The sequence below is a fragment of the Coffea arabica genome, chromosome 9e (assembly GCF_036785885.1).
Source record: "Coffea arabica cultivar ET-39 chromosome 9e, Coffea Arabica ET-39 HiFi, whole genome shotgun sequence".
In the NCBI taxonomy this organism is placed as follows: Eukaryota; Viridiplantae; Streptophyta; class Magnoliopsida; order Gentianales; family Rubiaceae; genus Coffea; species Coffea arabica.
In genome coordinates, this window is record NC_092327.1 from 31,324,100 (window position 1) to 31,345,784 (window position 21,685).

Below are 21,685 nucleotides of genomic sequence, written 5' to 3' on the forward strand. Positions count from 1 at the left end.
TCCAAATATGTGACTTCAAATAATTTTTTCACTGATATTAGTCACATTCATGGTATTTTTATTGAAATGGCAGCAATTGACAATAATGAATTGAGTTCAATGGCAAGATCAATGAAGGAGAAATATGACAAGTATTGGGGGAAAGATTGAAAAGATGAATATGCTGATTTTTATTTTCACCTTGAATTTGTAGTTTGCCAAATGTATGGTGAGTCCGATGGTACAACACTAGCTGGCCTTGCAAAAGATGCAATGTTTGAGCTGTTTAATGAATACAAGATGATTAGCACACCTACCTCACATTCTGCCTATCACGCTTCTTCACTTTCAAATGATTCTCAAAAGAGTAAAACTACATTTCATGGAGATGCCTCTAAAACAATCACTGATAGGTACAAGTTGGAGTTTAAGAAGAGAAAAATGGAACTTGGGGGTAGAAATGCAAAATCTGAATTAGATAAATATTTGAATGAGGAGTGTGAGGAAGATGATGAGAGATTTGATATCTTGTTGTGGTGGAAGGCCAATAGCCTTAGATTCCTAATCCTTTCTAAAGCTGCTCGCAATGTGTTAGTAGTCCCAATTTCTACCGTTGCCTCCAAATCCGCTTTTAGTACCGAAGGTCATGTTTTTGATACATTAGGAGTTCTTTGACTCCTAGAATTGTACAAGGTTTAATATGTGCTCAAGATTGGCTTCAGTCCTCCAAGATAGAATTGAATGTAGAAGAAAATCTAGAAGAGCTTGAAGCCTTTGAATCTGGTAAGCTATCAAATTTCTTATTGTAGAATTTAAAGTATTTCATTATTTCTAATAATTGCCTTTATGATATTTCATGAATTTTGTTTGCTCTTACAGAGTTGTTGAAGGTGGGAGTTGAACCAACTATAATTGACCTTTGAGAGGTCACAAATGCTGAAGTTTGAGTGTTGAGGGTTGAACCAACTCTTGTTGTAGTTTCTGGACAATGACTCTTCATTTTCGATTATGGATTGTAGTTTATGATTTGTGGACAAGTTAATTTCGAATTTTATTTTTGCATTATGGACTGTGGAGTGTGAATTTTTAGTTTCACCAGTTTGTAGTTTGTGGATCAGTGATCCAACTACAATGTGTGTTATAGATTGTGGAATATCAATACTAATTTTAAGTTCATGTTTGTGGCCCAATTACTGTATTGAATTTGGTTAAATTTACTGGCTTTTCTGAAATTCAGTTAAATCAGTAAATAATCGAATTCCGAATTGAAATCAGATTGAATTTGAATTCGAAATTTTCTATTTCAATTACGAATTAGGTCGAATTTTCCAGATTCATTTCCTGAAAATTACCAATTTGAAGCTACCAAATTACCAACTTCGAATTCGATGCTCACCCCTACTTCAATAGTAGCAAAAAATTTCGATCTAGTCACATTAGTTGACAAGATTTCTGGTGATTAGGTTTGGGGTGATTTTGAAGGTAAAAATTATGTATCCCTTCTTGAACCAAAGAAGATGATAAACATTTTGTAATTTTGGATATCTAATTTCAATTTATACCTATCTTTGATAGGAAAAGCTTGAAGATCTTGGGATTAAATACGATTTCAGGTATAAGTAGTAATTAGGTCTGAATTTCTCTTGAGTTTGAAATTTGATTGGTGGTGGTCAAGGAAGAAATGCTATTTGTCAACGGCCAAAGTAGGTGGAATGTGTAGGAACGGAAAAAAAGGGGAAAAAGGAGGGAAAACGGTTAAAAAAGTATAATATCTTATTCATATACCCGAACCTAAGATGATTTTTCCAAACAATACATATTGTAATGATAACATAGGCCCGTACTAATTATTTGTATATGATATCAATTCCAATTCCAATTGCGGAGCATGAACCAAGCACTCCCTAAAAATCGCTGCTGCTAATAAAAAGAGTGGAATAAACTCATGTTATGAGAAGATGAATATCCAAATATAAAATAATCTTTGCATTTACAATAAAATCTAAAGGATGTGTAGTAGTGCACACTTTTAGTCTAGAGGTAATATTCTCTTTCTATAATCCTTTTTGGTCCAATTGAGCCCTTCCTTTCCCTGATATAGATTAGACTATGAATAAGGGTTACCATTGACAAAAAAAAAAAAAAAAAAAGTACCTCTGGGCTCTAATAGCAGATGAGTCCCTTCGTTTGTTTTGTACTTGAAGCCTTGAATTGGCTCAAAGAAATAAAAAATAAAAGGAAAACTCCACAACTGTCATAGGTCCAATTTGTCTTTCTTTTACATTATACAACTGGTATAATCGGTGTTTTGTGGCAAGGCTGGGTGCAGCCCATCGATTAGCTATCATTTTACATTTGCTGACGGTAAGTTAAAGTACAGTCGTTGATAAAAGAATATTCCATTCTTTTCATATGGGAAATCAAAATTTCGAGGGAAAATTTTGAAACATTTTTGAACTAAGTATTTTTTATGAATAAATTTTATATACACTGATAGTGTATATATTATTATCATTTAATTCATGACATGTATGTAAAAATTAAATTTCAAGTTTAAATTTCGCATAGTATAGGAAAGATTAATCCATTTCTTATTATTAAAGACAGAAAAAGAGAGAGTAGGTATAGTTTAGATTTTTAATTCCTAAGGTTATTATTATTATTTTTTGATTAAGCCTTGCAAATGGAAAAGGAGTAAAGGGGGAGGAGGGGCAGTTTCCTGCAATCGTTCCGAAAGATTGATGGTTAAGATTTGACAAAAAAAAAAATGTAAGATTCAGATTACATCTTATACATCATTTTTACACTATGTACAGAGCCTACAAATTTTTATTCTATAGTTACACGTTATTGAAAGTGAATTATATCGTGTGCATACAAAATTATATCTTGTGTATTTTGCACAAAATCGATCCAGGAAAGGACCGGTTTAAGAGTCCAACAAAAATTCTCACAATTACCTGATTACCTGATCAAATATCCCTATTAATTACACTGGATCTTGAGGATAAGGGAATGAATTTTTCATTGTGTCTAACCTACCAATCCAAAAAAAAAAAAAAAAAAACTCATTTCCGGTTTGAAAATCACAACTTCAACATTCTGATAATCAAATCAGCTGTCAAGGGTCCATTCATAATTAGCCCAAAAGTTTTTTTTCAGATAACCAAGTCAATTAATCATCTCAATAAACAAAACTTCAAAACTTAGTCATCTTTGTCATCAACAAAACATGGTCAATCAATCCAACAACCAATTAAACTATTTAAATTAATCTTTTCAAATTAAGTAGACATCTTTGAACTTTGAGCCCCACAAAAGTTTACCAAAACAAAAAGAAAAAAGAAAAAAATCTCCCAAATTACTGCCAAAAATCAGCATATCAAATCCCAACTCCAAAATCCCTAGCCCACAAAAACCCCAACTATATCACAACAAATTATCCTTCCATATTATCAATCGAACAAAAATCTTCCCATTTAAATTGATTCTTATGGTGTGATGTATTCTTGCTACTACTGCTGTTATTTTTGCTACTATTATTTATAGCAGAAAAAAGGGAAAATAATGGATCCAGAGCAGACATTTATCAGGGTTCAAGAACGCTTTTCTGAAATGCTGACTCCCAAAATTAGAGACTTTCTTGAGTACTTGTACCTCTTCATCGCAGTCACTCTCTTCTGTATTCTCGTTGTCATGCACGCCAATTATGTTCAGCAGGTAAACCCTTTTATTTTATGATTTTTTTTATTTTAAAACTTTTTTTGGGGGATCTTTTGCTTGATTTTTGGATTGTTTGATTAGGTAAGAAGTGTTGGAGAAGTGAATATTTGTTCTTTTGTGTGACTAATTTGAGAAATTGGGCTTATGGGTTTTATTTTGTCAGCTAGGTTCTCGAGGAATCTCGTGATATTATGGGAATTGATCAGAACTAACCTTAGATTGCACTTTCTTGAATAATAGAATTATAGGGGTTTATTTTTAAAGAATTATAGGGGCTTTTTGTTTTCAGAGTGTTATTGTTTTTACTTGTTATAGGCCAATTATGTTGAACAGTATAAAAAAGGGGAATTTTTAAGATGCTTAACATCATCACCGGTTGATTGCCCGGGTTTTTAGTTTTTTTCCCACAAATTCTTAAGTCAGCTGCTTTTTTACCTTATTGTGTTGAAATGGCAGAAGGGCCTTGTTGATTACTCAAATGGAAGTTGGGAATTGTTAAGAACTGTAAAAGATTTACGAGTGTGAGGGGTTAAAAAATCTAAAATGCAATAAATGCTCTCAGAACCAACTTTAGATAAAACTCTGTTGGTGTAGCATCAAAGCAGACTAATTATGGTTGTGCAGCTGTATGGAAATGGGGAGTGGGGCTTCAGGCTGCCAGCCACCTTCATATGATCAAATGTTTCATCAGTGTTGCTAGAAGCAATCCCATTTCTTGCTTGGCTCAATTGGATGCCATAGGATTGCTGTATTCAGGAATACTTTTGCTTAGTAGATTGCTTTGTAGTCCTATCAATCACAACTGCCACTTTCAGTCCCTTTTTCTCAGTTACCCTCCTTTTTTTCCTTGTTAGTGTTTGTTTGGTATGTCTGGATAATCTGTAATGTAGCTGCCCTTCTCGCATAACTGTTTGGATTATTTCTTTGGCATTATTAGCTGAAGAGGGAGGCCCATTTTTGTGAAAAGTCCTCTCTAGTAAAGTGTGGGAATTCCATATCTAACATATCATAAGTGAATCCTCATTCTATGATATGATTCACATAGAAAATTACTGTAGTTTCCTCATCTGTCACTCTCACATTAAACTCAAGTGATTTTTATTCTCTCTACAACAAACTGACCCAATTGTGTACAATCTACTGTCTTTTTACTGTACTGATCCTTTAGAATCACGTTTATGTTTAATGTTGTGAATTTCCATTGCAATTATACCAGATTTAATATAGCAAATATTTTATCCGTAGCATGTATGAATGATAGATTCGGTGATATGCTTGGACAACTGGGTATGTTTTGCTGAATGATCTAAAACTTTAGTTTATTTCATTTACTGCTTCATAATGATTTTCAGTTATAAACCTGTTGTTGTAAATTATTTAGAACTATAGGGCATTGATTTAGGTTGAATGCCATTCCTTTTTCTTAGTTCTCAATCTGGATTTTTTTTCCCTCTCAGCTGAGATTCATATAAACGGTGAATTACTTTGCATCATGGCAATGCTTCTGTATCTCCAATCCTCCTCCTATTGATACAGTAATCATAACATATCCTACTATGGATGCTGTTTGTATTGTGATTTTGGATGTTTTCCCAATGAGTTACACTTTCTTTTCTGCGTCACACTTGTGGGATACTTAGGATTTGGAACTGTTATGAATTTCTTAGGTATTCTTATATACTTTTTCAAGGATTTGTATGAATTTCTTAATTTTTACATATGATATGAGTTTTTTTTTTCTTTTAATCAACTGATCTTTATGTATGTCTCAGGATGTCTGTTTGTCATGTTTGTGTTTTGTGTGTTCTTTATGTTCTGGGATTTGTTGGTTTTGGAGTTGCTGTTTTTGTTTGGTGCTTTTTAGTTGAATTGCCTCCTTGTCCTGTAATAAAAGTGTGGAAGTTGACATTATTTCTCCTTTTTTTTTGCCACTGAATGAAGCCTGGTTGCTCAAGCGAACTTCCAAAAGTGAACGTGTCAGAAGCTCAGCTTATTCAGATCAAGGTATGATCTTTCTACTCTCTCTCTATCTACACTTGTTTTCCTGGTAACACGGTGATAGCACCATAATCAAAATGACAGCAGATGTAGTTTTCTGTGGCCAGGGATTTTATGTGCAGTTTCTTAATCCTTTGGTCTTTTTGATTACTAGCTTGTTCGTCGGGGCTACCTATGTAGGATTCATTCATTGGATTCTTGAAGTACTTGATTTATACTAGTCTGATTAGATTTTTGGATTGATGTCAATAGGTTGAAGTGGCATGTTGATGGTCCACTAAACTAGAGAAAAATGAAGAAGATAAAGTGGTCTTCAGATTTCCTTATTTATTGAATCTAATTATATATGCTTAAAAGGATTTGGGTGCAATGACAATTTGTAATTAAGAATTTGGTGTATCTATTTTCTGGACATCTTGCTCCTCTTGTTTTATTTAAGGGGTGCACAGTGAGTGGTTGATCTCTTATGCATATAAGGCTGTGTTTCTAGTAAATTCACTTCAAGTGGATTTTCTTTCAACAAAATCTTCCCTTAAAATCTTGCATATGTAAATTAAATCAACCTCAGTCTTGGTTGAATGGTTCAGTATGAGTGTTGTACCATGAAAATCAGTAACATTTATTTAGCATCTTTGTGAAGATTAAAGCTGCAAGGGTACTTTTGCATACTGAATAAGGTAGAAACAATAGTATAAGCATTGTAGTTTAAATACTAAACCATGTTGTTTTGCTCTAACTAGATTCCTTATGAGGCATATGCCTTGTATAGTTTGCATTTTTGGAGGAAAGTTCTTTTGGGTTTTTTTGGGAGAATATTCCCTTAACACATTTCCCTACCACCTTTTTACCTCATACGCATTACATCTCAAGACAGCGTTGGTGTTATTTTTCTGAAAAAAAAAACTCCAATAACTCATAAAGCGCAATCCAAGTTGGAGCTTAGAAACCCCGAACAAAATCCAATGTCTCTATTTACCTAAACAGGATTAAAGCCTACAAAAGAGATCTGACACTAATGTTATGTGTAAGTTTCTTGAATGCTGATCTGCATTTTTTTTTTTTGGGTTCTGGAGTGGATAAATTGATTGATATTGCTTACTTTGGATTGACCTAGGATACCCTTTCATTGAGCATATTATATGTTTTTCGAGGTTTGATCAGGTCAAGCTAAAGTTTTGTATTGTGTATTTTTTTTTGATGATCTTGATTGATATATAAATCTTATTTTGGTTAGAATGTGTTTAGACACCATGCAGTGTTTGGAGTAGTTTAGCATTTTCAGCATGCCTATTGCTTCAAATGAAAATTAAGGTAGCAAAGGGGTAACTGCATAGCCATCAACTTAGGAATTATTTCCTTATTGTTTAAGTTTGAAACTCAGTCAGACAGTATTCATGAGACTCTATAGCCCTACAAGGGGCTGGAAAGGATTTTGATTTCTAGTTCACTTTGTTTTTTCTGGGGCTTGTTGTTCATGTGAATGGTGCCATGCAGCTCAACTAAATAGAATTTCCAATGTCAACAGAAGTAAATGAGTTTATACTACTTATTAATAGAAGCTAAAACAGATAGGAAAATAACGAAATGGGGGCAGCATTGTATAGAATTATTAATTCTGATTATGTTTTTGACTTTTATCTAATTTATAATCAAAGATAATGATTGGCAATCGTTTATTAGCATGGAAGATGACTTGATTCACATTATATTTGCACCATTCATCATAAAAATAAAACTTCAATATAAGAACAAAATTTCATGGAAGATTATGGTTATTGGCTTGGCAACACTAACTCTGTAGGAAAAGGGTCATTTTTCTTGACAAAGAGTTATGGTTTTAATATGCTTGTTTAAGGATATATTGCTCCATTCTGAGACCCTCTCAAAGCTGGATTTTGTGTGTTTCTCTTTGTGCATGTGCATTTGCATGATTTTTCGCCATAGTAGTGTTGGATTATGAAATTTATGAGTCAGTCAGAAGTTGCCCACTACTTATATTCATAAAGTTAACTCCTGTGACCGCTAATGGGCAGTGCACCATTGTTGAATATGTGGTTAAGTTGTCATCATTAAGGCACTTCTTGTTTCTAGTGCAGATCACTAGTGATGGCTTATGGACGTGGAATGAGTCTGAATACAATGAAATCAATGGTCTTGAGGGCCGATATGCTGATGGAAAATCAGAAGTTGAAAGTGCGAATGGAGACGAGCCTACTATTTTATCTGCAAAGTTAGGGTTGGACTGGCTTACTTCTGGTGCTATTAGGGACAAATCTCCATTGAAGTTATGGAGGACTTATGGTGAATTTTTGGAATCTCAAGCAGAAGGCTCTACAGTGGGTGAAGGTTTGGAACAATCTGCAGATGATGGTGTCCACAAAATCAACAAAGATGCATCACATAGTAGGTTTTACATGTCACCAAAAGAATCACTTAAAGCAGCAATTGTTCACCTGGGCAGAAAATGGCATGGGCGGGTATCTTTCCTCTGGAGAATTGTAAAACGAATTCTTGGAGGTTTATGGGTGAGCTTTGACTAAAAATTTATTTTTTTATTTATTTTTTGTGTTGGTGGAAACTTTGTTATGAATTATGGGAGTCTTGTCTTGTAAAGATCTAGAGAGGTTTTGGCCTTAATCTCTCTTTCTTTTCTCATGTTTTCTTAAGGCAGAAAAAAATGTCCACAGTATGAGTTTACTTGCCAAAACTTTGTATGATGCGCTGAGAGTTTCAGTTCATCATGACAATAATCAAGGCAAAATTACTTTTGTCAGATGAATTACATTTTTGCTTTGACCTTGTGCGGCACTGGAGGTTCGCTCTCCAACTCTTAAATTACAAAGACTGTTGTTTTGGATGTCAATGGTTTGGCATGCAAGTGTATCATCTCAGTCAAGTTGGATTTTTTCTGCACAAGGTTATTGAGATGTGTCATACTGTTTTGTACCCTGGGTGTTGAAAGGCGGGATCTAAAACTTAATATTGGGCTTATGATGATGATGAACTTGTTGGATTTGGGGGTTAAACTGATTATGATAGATGTGCATGGTGATAATCCTAGTCTACTGGAAGGAAATGTCAAGCTATACGAACAGTATAGGAATTCTTTTAGTTTTATGGTTTAATGTTGCTGTCTTTACCATAAGTTCCTGATTGCGTTGACATAAAAATTATGTCTATACTCTCTGCGGTTCACTCTGAATATATCTGTTATACTTCATGTTGTAATGCATTTATAGGTTCCCCTTTTTGAATCTAAACATGACATTCTTTGCTTCATTGTCTATGTTTAGGACATATCTGGAATAAACTTGAATCTTGATATCCCGAAGTGGCTAAAAATCCTTCATTTAGACAGGCTGAATGCGTATGCAGGTAACATTTTCCTTTCTCTTTAGTTTGTGCATTATTATAGTCCAAGGATGCTTATATATTATCAAATGTGAAAGCTCATTCCAAGGTCACATCATCTGGAAGGCAGCCTTTATTTTTCTGCGGCTAGTCTGTGCAATCTATTAAAAAAAGTATTTCTTGGAAAAACATAAAAAGTGGGGTATAACTTTCTTGCAATAGGATAGACAAAAGGGAATCCTCATTGCTTAAAAGGAAGGGGAACTGGAAGATACATACTTCAAATACTATCGATTGAATATGCCTGCTGAATGAACCTGAGAACTATGCTTCTTGAGTCACCAATCCAAAGTTGCAGAGCATTTGTTTTAAAATGCTAGGAATGGTGCATCTGGCATGCCTTTGCTGAGAATAATGGAAGAGTTAAGATTCTTCCTGAAGCGAGTGTTTTCTTGGTATAACTTTCTATTAATCTCCAAGATGAAAATGTAATTAGTGTGGATATCACAAAGTACGCCTCCAATTATGAAGGACAGTTATGCTGGCCTCCATCTCACTCAAACAGAGAAAAGAAAATGAGGCCATTTTTGGGTTAGATTATGCATTACGAATTCTTGATTAAAAGTCTAGAATGGGGTCTTTTGTTGCTTGAGCTAAACACATAGGTATTCATGATTTCTTTCTGCACCTCTAGGTTGGCTGGAGTCTTACAAATTTGTTTATCTTTCTTTTCACTTGTTGCTTCTTGTTTCTTTTGGTATTTGATCAACTGCCGTGGTTCCAATCCATAAAGAAAACGATAAGAAAAATACTAGTAAAAAACAGTGACCTAGTAAGCAGTAAGACATATACTGCATCATATAAATTATGAAGAAATTTAAATGGAGAAAATACCTTGCATGTACACTCTAAATCGGTTTTCTTTCCCCTTCCTACCAATCAAGCTCTCCCTCTTTGAGGCGTTCTATGTCTTGGGTATGGAAAAGAGAGAGAGATGAACTTCCAAGGCTGTTAAAATGAAGAAGCTGAAATTTAATTTGAAGGACCTGCAATATTTATTGGGAATGCAAATACAATGTGAGAGTGGAGAAGCCTAATATTCTATCAAATTCATATTCTATTTTGATTCGTGAAATATATGTACCCTTATATTCACTGAGAAGTTTATAATTGGAGTACAACTATATCGACAAAAAAACTTGAGAAACAAATGCATCTGAAACAGGATGGGAATTAACCGTTTCTCCGTGTGTGGGGTTTTATGTGTATGTGAGGGACTGAGGGGGGAAGAGAAGAGAAGGGAAAGAAGTAGAAAGAGTATGACTGATTTGAAGAGAAGTAAAGTTGAAAAGAGAGGGCTTGGAAGAAAGAATAATAGGAAATAATGAGAGTGAATTGAAGAGAATAAATCTTCACTAGTGAAGATTATAGTTCACTTTACTTTTGCAGGAGAATATTAAAAAATATGCTTTAGATGTTAGAATCCACTTTACCCAAGTGACTAATATGTAAAGTGATTTAGGAGAATTTCTTTTCAGGTGCAAGGACAAAGCACCTAAAACATAACAGGTATGAATCTTGGTTTGGTAATTGGGCGAATCTTTAGCTTGATTTCTGGATTTGACTGCCTAATGCATCGAATATATGATGTTTACCTTTTCTGATGACACCAGTAGTAGGAGGAGAGAGATTGTGGGGGCCGGGGGGGGGGAACAGGTTGACTGGATCAGTGATAGGACAGAAAGAGATTTTTTCAATGAAAGAAATTCTGTAAGATCAAGTAGACAAGAAGATCTACAAATTAAATGTGAGATTGTGGGGTTTTGAGGAAAGAAAAAACTCATTGGATGTGGGAGACAGAAGTATTTATAAAATATAATATCTGCATGGATAGAAGGAAAGTTGCCTAATTGTGTATTTACAATGTTATGTAGATGAATGCTTTCCAATTTACTACAGAATCCACACCACGACAAGTTGGGTATAGACTACAGAGATACCTATGATATTCCACACGGCTGTCTTTTGCCATGTGTAGTCAGTTAACTTTGTTTTCTGAAGTCTTTAGTAGTGAATCCCTTTTTATACTTAGCCTACTTGGTCTTAATAGTTCTCTTAGTCAACTATTAGCTTCTCAATTCTGTTTGGATATTACATCACTGAAGCTAAGAAATGTTAAAACCATTAAACCATTATGTGTCTCTTTTTTACAATGTACGTATGCATATGCATGGATGTGCATATGCATATACATCCATACATATGCATATATACAGATATGTATATTGTAATGAAGTTCTTGTCTTCTAGCATTTTGGTAATATCTTTCATGCCTTAGCTTTTGCTTGTTTTTGAAATATCAGTGCATTGGCTTGGAAAAAGAAGCAATGTATTCGAACCAACTTATTTATACACGATGGAGAAGGTAATCCTCATTACTGTTTAGTTCCTCACAATTAAATATACTGACTGTATATGAGGTTAACTAAAGTTCTAAAGTCCTTCCCATTTTATTTAAAAAGTTGGATGATTTGTTGCTTTAGGGGTACTTTTTGCTGCCTGAAGAAGCCAGAATAAGGCACAACATACGCACCATAAATGTTAGCATCTCAGCATGGCATCCCTGCTTTGGAAACAGGTAAGATCTTTAATATGTCTTCTTGTTCCTTGGTCACTTCTTTGGTGATATCATTTGAACTTTCAGTCCTTTCTTTTCATAAGAAGAATAGCTAGTGGTTGGCCATTTTGGGGCAAGGATATCATTTATGATGAAGTTTTATCTATGTATTGAATTCTGGTAAATCATAGTCATGGTTTGGGTCAAGCCACCAAACTTTTGAGAGAAAATGCTAACCCTGTAAAATGTATATATATATAGATTGTTTTTCTTTTCCTTTTGTTTTGTAATATTTATGAACCTCTTATTGGGAACTCAGAAAGGTTTGTCAGTTGCTCTTGTTTATAGATGGATTTCATATAGCAGTTCTAAAATTTATGTCATATGCTACAAGCAGCTGATATATGATTAATTCTGTGCCTTATGCAGTAGTGTTGACTAAAAAGTTACTAATTTATGTGCAACAAGTGAGAAATTCTCTGCTTAATATGTTTTCTAGATGCATTAACATATGAGGCGTTTATGAAAAAAAATGTTTTTCTTTAACTTTCTTTAACTATTCTAAAGCCACTTAAAACAGGTGATTCTTGGTAAACCTGTTCAAAATTTGAAAGGATATTTTTCTTTGAATGTTCTGGAAATTAAAATCTGTTGTCCATAAGAAAATTTGAATGTATTAGTAGCCCTGTAGAGCTTGTAGAATGAGCATTTTTGTTTTTCTTATTCTAAGTGTAGAAAAAGCTAGAAAAAGATGTCAAGAGCGTATATCATATTGAGTCAACTTTTGGTTTGAAGATCTTGAATACTCTTACTCTGAGCGGACAAAAAGAGAACAGACCTAGATACAAATAAACAACTGTTTATTTTGTTAAGCCTGATTTGTACTGTGAAGCATATGCGCACAAAAATTCCCACCAGTATACTTTTATGTAATTTTTTTTTCTGTTCCTTTCAGGTGGCAGCAACTTTTGATTAACAGACTGGTAGGATATGATACTATTCTAATGAATAGTCTATTGAACTCTCCTGGTCAAGGTAATAAATGATCTCAAACTTGTTTTCTCTAAATCTCCTCAGTTTCTTTCTGTTTTCCACAAGAATTTATTGTTCTCTGCACCTTATAGATCCTGGCTTTTAGCTTCTTGTTAACTCAGTGATATGTGACTAAGAAAACAAGTGAAAAGTCATATTTCTATCTTCTGTTTGTCTTAAGGTGGATGGTCTGTGTATCAAATGACTCTCCTTCTGTAAATATTTAATTGCAATTTTTTATTCCTTTTAATTTCGAAACCTTGGTAGACTTTAGATTCTGAAAGTAATGTTTCTTGTTTTCTCATTTGTCTGAGATTTGTTCAGTGTTTAGTATTGAAAGCATAACAGGTGCTGGATTGCTTCTGGACATTCTGACAATTATTTTACAATTTTAATGCAGGATATATTTACAATTACCAAACAAATGAGTTCTATAATCTTACTTATGCTCACAAGCAACCAGAAAGTTCTGCAAGATTTGGAGGTTGGTTACTTAAGCCATTCTCCTGTGATAATTCATGCGTTGCTCTTGTTCTGACAGTTAAAGATCTGCTAAATTAATTTGCATGTCCTTTATAATATATGAGCAACAAATTTTCCTGAAAGGTTTCTAAGCTGATTAGTTAGTTCGTAGGGATGAACATCACCCTCAAAATTAAAAATTAAGGCTAGGCTGCAGGAAAATCAGCTTGACAATCTTGTTTTGGAGCTCTTCAGTCAATGGTGTTGCTATTGTGTTAGCACTCGCCTGTTGAAGGTGTGAATTGTAATGGAGAATATATCCATCTTGTTGACTTAGATGTGAGACATCAAATATATGAAGCTGCAAATCTTTGAAATATCAGTATTATTCTCAGTTCACACTTTCCGATATCTAAAATTTTTGGTTGGCTGCTCTCTGTTTCCTGCAGATTATCTTGTTACCAAATGTGGTGTGCTGATGATGTCACTTTTTGTTTTCTTCACAACTACAATGTCAGTTTCCTTTACATTGAGAGAGACACAAACCCGCATGCTGAAGTTCACAGGTTTCTTTTTGATCCATTATCTGTTGTCTTAAAAACTTGGTTGGCTTTGGTGCTTTCCAATTTGGAGCACCAGATTGCACTTTTGATCAATTAATAATGTCCTGTTCATTGTTGACCAAGGATTTGTATCAAGAGTTGAATGTCAAAGCTTGGTAGCATTCTAATTACTTTGAACCCCTCAACATATGGATAACGGTCAGAGTGCTCATATTTTAGTCCCCGTCTTCCATCATTTATGAATTTTCTTTCATCCTGCAGTGCAACTCCAGCATCATGCTCGACATAGGCTTCCAACATTCCAATTGATATTTGTCCACGTGATTGAATCCCTTGTTTTTGTACCAGTAAGTGCAGCTTATGAAATTATTTTATTGGTTGAATTTCTCCTTTTGTATTCTTTATTTGGGAATTTTGATGTGCTAAATTAGAAATCATTTTACTTTTTGCAGATAATGATTGGCATCCTATTCTTCCTGTTTGAATTTTACGATGATCAACTATTGGCTTTTATGGTTTTGATTCTTGTTTGGCTCTGTGAACTTTTCACCTTGATCAGGTTCCCCACCCTTCTTCTCTCTCTCTCTCTCTCTTTCTCTCTCTCTCTCTCTCTGCACAAGTAGTTAAATCACTAAGCATGTTGTACAATAAGATCCTGTGATAATGAAATGGTGGTCCAAGTTTCAATTATGTCTGAAGGTTTAGTACTATTGCAGCTTCTTTAGCAGAAATTTAACCATGTTAGAACCTTGCACAGATGGAAGGTTATTACGCTTAGCATTTTATTAGTTTTGCTTTCATTCTTAAAATGTCTAGTTGAGATAATAATTTGGACAAATAGACATTTGCATGTCTGACTTGATCTACCTTTAAATTCGTTTTCTAAGACAATTCTGGTTTCTTTTTCCTTGCAGTGTCCGCACACCAATATCAATGAAATTCTTTCCTCGCTTCTTTCTACTCTATTTTCTGGTGTTTCACATATACTTCTTCTCATATACCTATGGTATGGCTGGAACGCATTATTTAACTGGATTTGGCTTTTGCTCCAGTGCACTTCTTCTTATTTGGTGTATCTTTTTTTGCAAGGTTTTTCATATCTAGCGCTTTCAACAACAGCAGCTTTTATGCAACACCTTATCCTCTACTTCTGGAATCGTTTTGAGGTAATATATTCTTCATAATTCAAATAGCAACTTAACCGTAAATAGGTGTAATACATTGCTTTACTCAACACAATGTGCATTTGAATATACAAATTGTGATAGGTGACATATAATTATGATAGGTTTAATTTAATAAGGAAATAAATAATGGACAACAGAATGGCTACATATTGGATCTGTTGCACCAGCCATAATGATGCAAACAACAACAGAATGAATTTAGCAGAAAATATTGCAAACCTCGTGATGAATAATTCATGTTAACTTTATAGTGGTTTAGATGTGTAATATTCTTTTTTCCTTACTTTTTTCCACACTATAACATGCAAAGGTTCCAGCCCTGCAAAGGTTTGTACAAAACCGGAGGTCACACTTTCAGCAGCATCCAGACTTTCACATTACGTCCTCCACAATTCTTGCTTCAACACTTCATATCACAAGATTAAACACAAGGAACTCAGGAGCAATTAATTCGGAGTTGGCTTCTGGGCCCGGGCTTCGAGCTGGTGTGGGCCCAGCAGTGCCTGTAAATGGTCCAGCTGAATTTTCTGAATTTCAAGAACGTCCAGATAATGGAAACCCAGACAGGTTGGGCAATCCTCTCCAGCTAGATGGGCAGCAGGATCTTCGCCAATCAGAAGCCGGTGGTAACCCTGGGTCAATGAATTCCTTCAGTTCTTTGTTGTTATGGATTCTAGGAGGGGCTTCTTCTGAAGGCCTTAATTCTTTCCTGTCTATATTTCGAGATTTAAGAGATCAGGGCCAAGTTTTCACTGGATCTCCCCAGCAGGAAAACCATGTAGCACAGAATCCGGAATAAATAACAGAAAATTTGCAAATTGAGCAGCTTGACCATTCGAGTTGTGCTTTGCAGGGGAGCTATTTCAAGCAGGCTTCAGTGTACAGGTTTTAGAAGGCTGTGTACATTCTGTAGAGTTGGTATGATATTTCATGTGGTGCTTAAGGGGTGAGATCTAGCAAAAAAGACGATAGGCGAGGGCTTCTTCATTTGCCAACTGTAACATGATTAGCAGAGACTGATGGCAGTAATAGTGGGGTTGATTGTGAATTGTCCTGGTCAAATCATCACCCTCTGTTGACCAGTTTGATTGAGAGATAAAAGGGTGATAACAGCCTACTGAGAACATCTGTAGTGATAGAGAGCTTCTTATATATATATATAGGTAGTGGCTCTCATTTTACTCCTAGCGCTATTGAATTAAAAGATTCTGAAGTTACTAGCTTTTCAGAGTACTGTTGGGAATGCAACATGCCCTGCCTCTCCTTCCCCAAGCCCATGTGCTGTCTAGACATTTCCTTGTATAATACAAAAGCAAAGCTAATGGATGTGCCTCTTCTTGCTGCTTGGATATTTTCTTGCTGCTTGGATATTAGATGTATATATCCTTTACTCTGTGAGCTGATATAAAAGCCTTGACGTTGTCAGTAGATAACGTAGCTTCTGTCCCGAGACAATAAAGGTATCTGTTTTATCTTTTCTACAGTTGAATTATTTGCTTGGATTAGCTTTAAGAATTTGGTATCTCGACCCCTCTCTTCCCTTCCTGTTCGTGGTAAATACAAGAACTTCCCCTTGTGAGCGTCACCCAAAGGGAATGTGGATCCAATTCTCCTCCTCTTAGCAATTTTCTCCTCATTAACAAGGGGAAGGGTGTCTGTGGTGTGTGATTTGTTAGGAATGCAATGTGACACTTCTAAGAATCAAGACATTCCAAGATTTTTGATCTGAAAACCATGCAAATCTGCAATCCCGTTTGGGATGTACGTGACAAGGAGTATGAGCCTGTCAACAACATGAAAGTTGCACATTTTAAACTGGCTCAAGGAGAAATACTAGCAACTAATATAGCATATGGGATGTTACAAGCTGCTAGAGTCCAACCAGAAATTATGGACTCCTACAAACATTACGACAATAGATGAAAGGTCATCTCGACTTCCCCTTTCAAGTGCTGCTTCGACCAGTTCCTTGGCTGCTTCTCAGCCATCTTTTACTCCTCTGATGCAATCAGAGGCCTCCTGGTTAGACATCACCTGCAGCGCAGAAACCAGAATATCAGGAATGAAATCCATTTGTCAACAGTAACAAAACTTGAGTAGTTTACATCAAAGGCAGCAAGAGGGGTGCTAGAAATTCTAAAAAAATTAGCTAGAACATCCTCAATTTCAGAAGAATATTCAAGTTACCTCGTACTTATTTGGGCATGTTTGGACTCAATCAGATTCTGTAGCAGCTCATTTTTTGTTTATAACCACAAGGGGAGGGAGTTCTTTGACTCTAAACTGAGTGTGACATGATTCGGATTGGACATCTTTAGATCTCACGTGGTTAAGAAATCCTGTATGGCTTGTTTGTCATAATTAATTTTCAAGATGCTAATACTAGAAACTGTACATCCCCAAAGCATCATTTATAAAGAACAAGGTGACAAGAAAAGTAATGATAACAAAATATACAAGAATTACCTAATTAAAAAAACAAACAAACAATATATACAAGAATTACAATTAGCTCATGTTTAGTACCTTCCAGAGGCCATCACTTGCCAAGATTATGAACTCAACATCTTCTTCAATCTTCTCAATAAACACATCAGGCTCAGCTGTAATGTGATTTTTCAGTCTCCCATCTCCAAATGCTCTAGTCATTGCAAGCTGGTCATCAACGCGTGAAACATTGCCTGTTTGGATAGTATGGTCCTTCTTAAATAAAAAAAAGAAAAGAAAAAAGAAACCTAAATTCAGCGAAAGAACAATCTATGGTAAAGCCTCAGATTCAAATGCAACATTCCATTTACTGTTGTTTTAATGCCAAAGTAATTTGATTAAACAAGAACCTCAGCTCTTTGCAATAAATGATATCCAAGTACAATTAACAGCTGGGCAGTTTCTTCACTTTTTTATTGCACAGACAAAACGTAAAATTTGGTATATTGCAGTAAAAAATAAATGGAAGGAAGATCATTCTATGCTTCAAAAATATATTTATACGCAGAAGTCTAACACAAGTTAATTTAACCCCTTTTTTTTTTTTTTTTAAAAAAAAAATTATCAGTCGAATGTGCTAAAGGGTCTTAAAAAAAGACACCAACCTTGCTTTTGTGATACAAATCCACCTTTGCTCTCAACCAGTCTTTTTTCCCTCTTAGGATCATGATCAACTGTAATTTGTTTAGCTTTACCGTTCCTGCATAGCACAGCGCGAGAATCTCCCACATTTGCTACCACAAGCTTCCTCCCATTGACCAGTATTGCAGTTACTGCCGTTGATCCTCCTCAAAATCCAACCACATTCTCTAAGATATCATCATCAGTTTCTTTACAAGCCTTCTTGACAGATGAAATTGGATTTTTTCCAGAAATCAGGCTACAAATCAACACACAGCAGGCTGATTAGATCGAGATTATAATTAAGAAATGAAGCATTGTCACAATTATGTCAAGGAAAATTTTCTGGAAAGAGTGCTCCAGGAGGATTATTTATTATAGAGGATTAATTTTGAACTCTACATTATGTGCCCAAACCTGTAACAAAACGTAGATAATATATATTGTGCAAGGCATAGAGTCTAGTAGCAACACAGACATTGCAACTTCTGAAACTTACATACATGTATAGAACTCTCTAATTGTTACTTTGAATCACTTGGAATTTTAAAAAACTCGCAAAAATGTGTTATAGAATCAGAGGTGAAAATACTTGAAATATAGGTATGAAGATATAGAAGAACGTTAGATATATGAAAACTAGTCATAATCTGTCCCTAATAAAGTCACAACCTCTGCAATATTTTTATAGTTCAAAGTTACACTTTCTTCATTAATTAACTTTATTACGCCTATTTCAGTATATGAATACCTCATTCAAGATATTGTCAAAAAGATGGTTATGCAAATATTCAGCAACCTCACGATCAGCGTGACCATCAAAAATTGCATAAAGGCCTAATTGATGACCATTGATTTTCCTTCCTTCTGCTACTAGACAATCCTCCATGTCATGTCCCATGTTTCCTTCTACCATGTGTGACCCGTCGAATTTTCCCTTGCTTGGTTTCTGTATCTAAACCATCTTCATCGTCCTCGTCCTGTTGGTCATCTTCTCCATTATCTTCATCGTGGTCTTCGTCCTCGCCCCTCGTGTCATCATCTTCCTTTGTGTAGTCATCTTTTTAATCATCATCTGCTGCATCAGAGAACCTTGCCTTGTCCTAAATTAATCATTAGATTAGCTTGTGATCAAAGAAAACAGCGACCATCTAATACAAGCCAACTGTTCCTCGACAAGCTGTAGAACTGTGTTCAGAGTGTATGGCCTGCCCAGCGGAGGGATTCAGTAAGAAGTACATGATGGATTCTTTTGCTGCTGGTCCCTCTGGGGTGCCTCCATGTACTATGCCTCCTCCTTATGATCCTGCTACTCTTCGTTCAGTTTTGCAGAGAAAAGAAATTTCTTAAAAAAGAGGCAAAAGCAGGATTGGATTAATAAGCATGGCGAACGTAGTCTGGCAAGAAAATATATTGCAGGAATATGAATTTGACTTCAAATTCGGATAATTTTTAGTCAATTTCTATGAGTTCAGGTTGAATTGTTTGTTTTACCATTTTAAGGGTCCACTTCATTTTTTTCTTTTTTTTAAAAAAAAACCATTTACCCTTTTGTTTGTAAAGTTCTCTAGACATTGCAGTTCCAATTAAAATAGACCAAATGAGCAAACTAAGAGCAGTGGATATAGCAAGTCAACTATTAGATCTGAAAACTAGAACTTTAATTAATTCATACCAAAAGGAAAAAACAAAAGGAATTTCAGTAATTTCCAGTAAAATAGACTAGCCAATCTTGAGCTCCACAAAATTGACAAAAATGTCAGCCAGGAGAAATTTAGAAAGTGAATCCAGCTGTGACTTCCAATATTGGTGATAAAATTTAAATTCTATAAAGCAGTTTTCTTGTGATAATCAGAAAGCAAAAGATAAAGTGAATCTAGTTAACGATTAATTCCACCAATCTAGAACCTATGGTGATTTAGAAGTGGGTTAATAGTATTTTTTAAAATTGACTTTGTTGCTCCAAAAACTGAAGATTCAATCATAGTGTTCACCCATCATACAGGAGAAATGTATTTGAAAAAAGAAGGTAAAATATTGAAGAAAAAAGAACTTGATACATAAATTTAAGGAGATTACAACATATGTACCTTATTCTTGATAATGTCTGCTTCACCATTTGATCTTCTCCTTTGCAGGTAAAACTATGTCATTATATTCGACATTTTCAATCTTATCACTCATAAGTTTGTTTTCCCGAAATAATTTAATTTGAAGCAACCATCTATGCCTCCACTGGACCATTTTGACATCCTTAAACTTAATATAGTTATATCAAATGTTGTTTAATTGGTAAAAAAAAAAAAAAAAAGATTTTAAGAACCTCTTGAGATATATGCATTGTAGTATTACGATCCTTTTAATCAACATTTGCATTCATATTCAAAGAGAATAAACTATTTGATACTTTTCAACTATTGAAAAAAAATAAAATAGAACTGAATAGAACTTCGGATTATACCTTTCCTCTGAAAAAATCAGTGCCATCCATTTTTCAGCTTCTTAGTTACTTCAATATTAAGAGGATGAGCTTCAAGGGATTGAGAAAATCCTACGTACCATTTGATTTTAACCTGTGGGACTTAAAATGTTGAACTGGATTGTTCAAGAATTTTCACTGTGCATGCATGAAGCCCGGCTAGCTTACAAGTGGCCATGCATTTGAAGTATAACGACTGATATTGGGCACATGTGGTCGGAAGTAAGGAGTCGGTATGCGCCTTCGCCGCCTGAATTCATTGGCGGAGCCGCCAGGGCACGAACAATTGCTTGGTCCTACGACGATACAGAGTTTGGGAATTAAATAGCTTCCAGTTATAGCGGACAACAATTAGTGGTTGAAATTAGGTTCAGATTTATAGTGTGGTTCGAATCGAGTCGTTAGTTCTAGAATTCATATTTTTGTGTTTTTCAATTCATCCTCAGTTATTAAGCTAATATGCAGTTCTGAAGATATACTCTCTGATATTGGTTCGGTAATTGAAGACGTTCGCCTAGCTCTATTAGATCAAAATACATTAAATGTAGCTTGGATTTCTAGAGAGGCAAACAAGGTCGCGTATAACTTAGCACACATTGCTAAAACTACTAATCAATTTGAATCTCTATGGAATAATCCTCCGATCTTTATAAAACAATTGATGCTGTCCGAATTCTAGCAATTTCATTACTAAATTTCTTTTTTTTTTTCTCAAAAAATAAAGCCGGATCTAAATAATTAATTGGTCCTTGTAATTTCAAGTGCGATTGTAGAGATAGGGTTCCTTTCCGACCTCATGTATAATCACGTGACTATTTTTGCCTTAATTTGTTTGTAAAATAGATGAGTTCAAGTTTGTCTTGATTATCAACTTCAAACAGGAATGTTGAAAGTAATTTGAATTGTAAATCTAACGACATTTTTTTCGATCTATTGTTGCATGGAGACCCAGATTGTATTGTGGACGGGTTGAAATCGAACCAACAAGTTTTGCATTAATTTCATCATCTCATTTTAAATTTAGTTAATTTTGAAATAGATGATTTTTTTGTCTACACAGGAGTGTCCGAGTCAATTTTTACGGGGCCCGACTAATCCCCTGCGGCCCAGCCAGGCGCCCTAGCCCAGCCCAAACACGATATGTGTGCGGAGGAATCCAGCAGAGCAGAAACTCGAACTTGGGACC

The 21,685-nt window shown here is 35.0% G+C and overlaps 1 protein-coding gene and 1 pseudogene across 1 annotated transcript; one reads left to right on the top strand and one right to left on the bottom strand.

Annotated features, from left to right (window-relative positions):
* Window positions 1-3,342: 3,342 nt before the first annotated feature.
* LOC113710386 (membralin-like protein At1g60995) lies at window positions 3,343-16,391 on the top strand. Its single transcript, XM_027233358.2, has 14 exons — window positions 3,343-3,699; window positions 5,644-5,706; window positions 7,797-8,225; window positions 8,994-9,075; window positions 11,415-11,476; window positions 11,595-11,689; window positions 12,624-12,703; window positions 13,101-13,184; window positions 13,612-13,728; window positions 13,987-14,072; window positions 14,178-14,284; window positions 14,640-14,731; window positions 14,815-14,891; window positions 15,223-16,391. Exons 1-14 carry the CDS (start codon window positions 3,547-3,549, stop codon window positions 15,709-15,711), a joined length of 2,016 nt encoding a protein of 671 aa, XP_027089159.1. The 5' UTR covers window positions 3,343-3,546; the 3' UTR covers window positions 15,712-16,391.
* Window positions 16,392-16,746: 355 nt separating this feature from the next.
* Window positions 16,747-19,302, bottom strand: LOC113709877 (probable protein phosphatase 2C 28; annotated as a pseudogene).
* Between the last annotated feature and the right edge of the window lie 2,383 nt (window positions 19,303-21,685).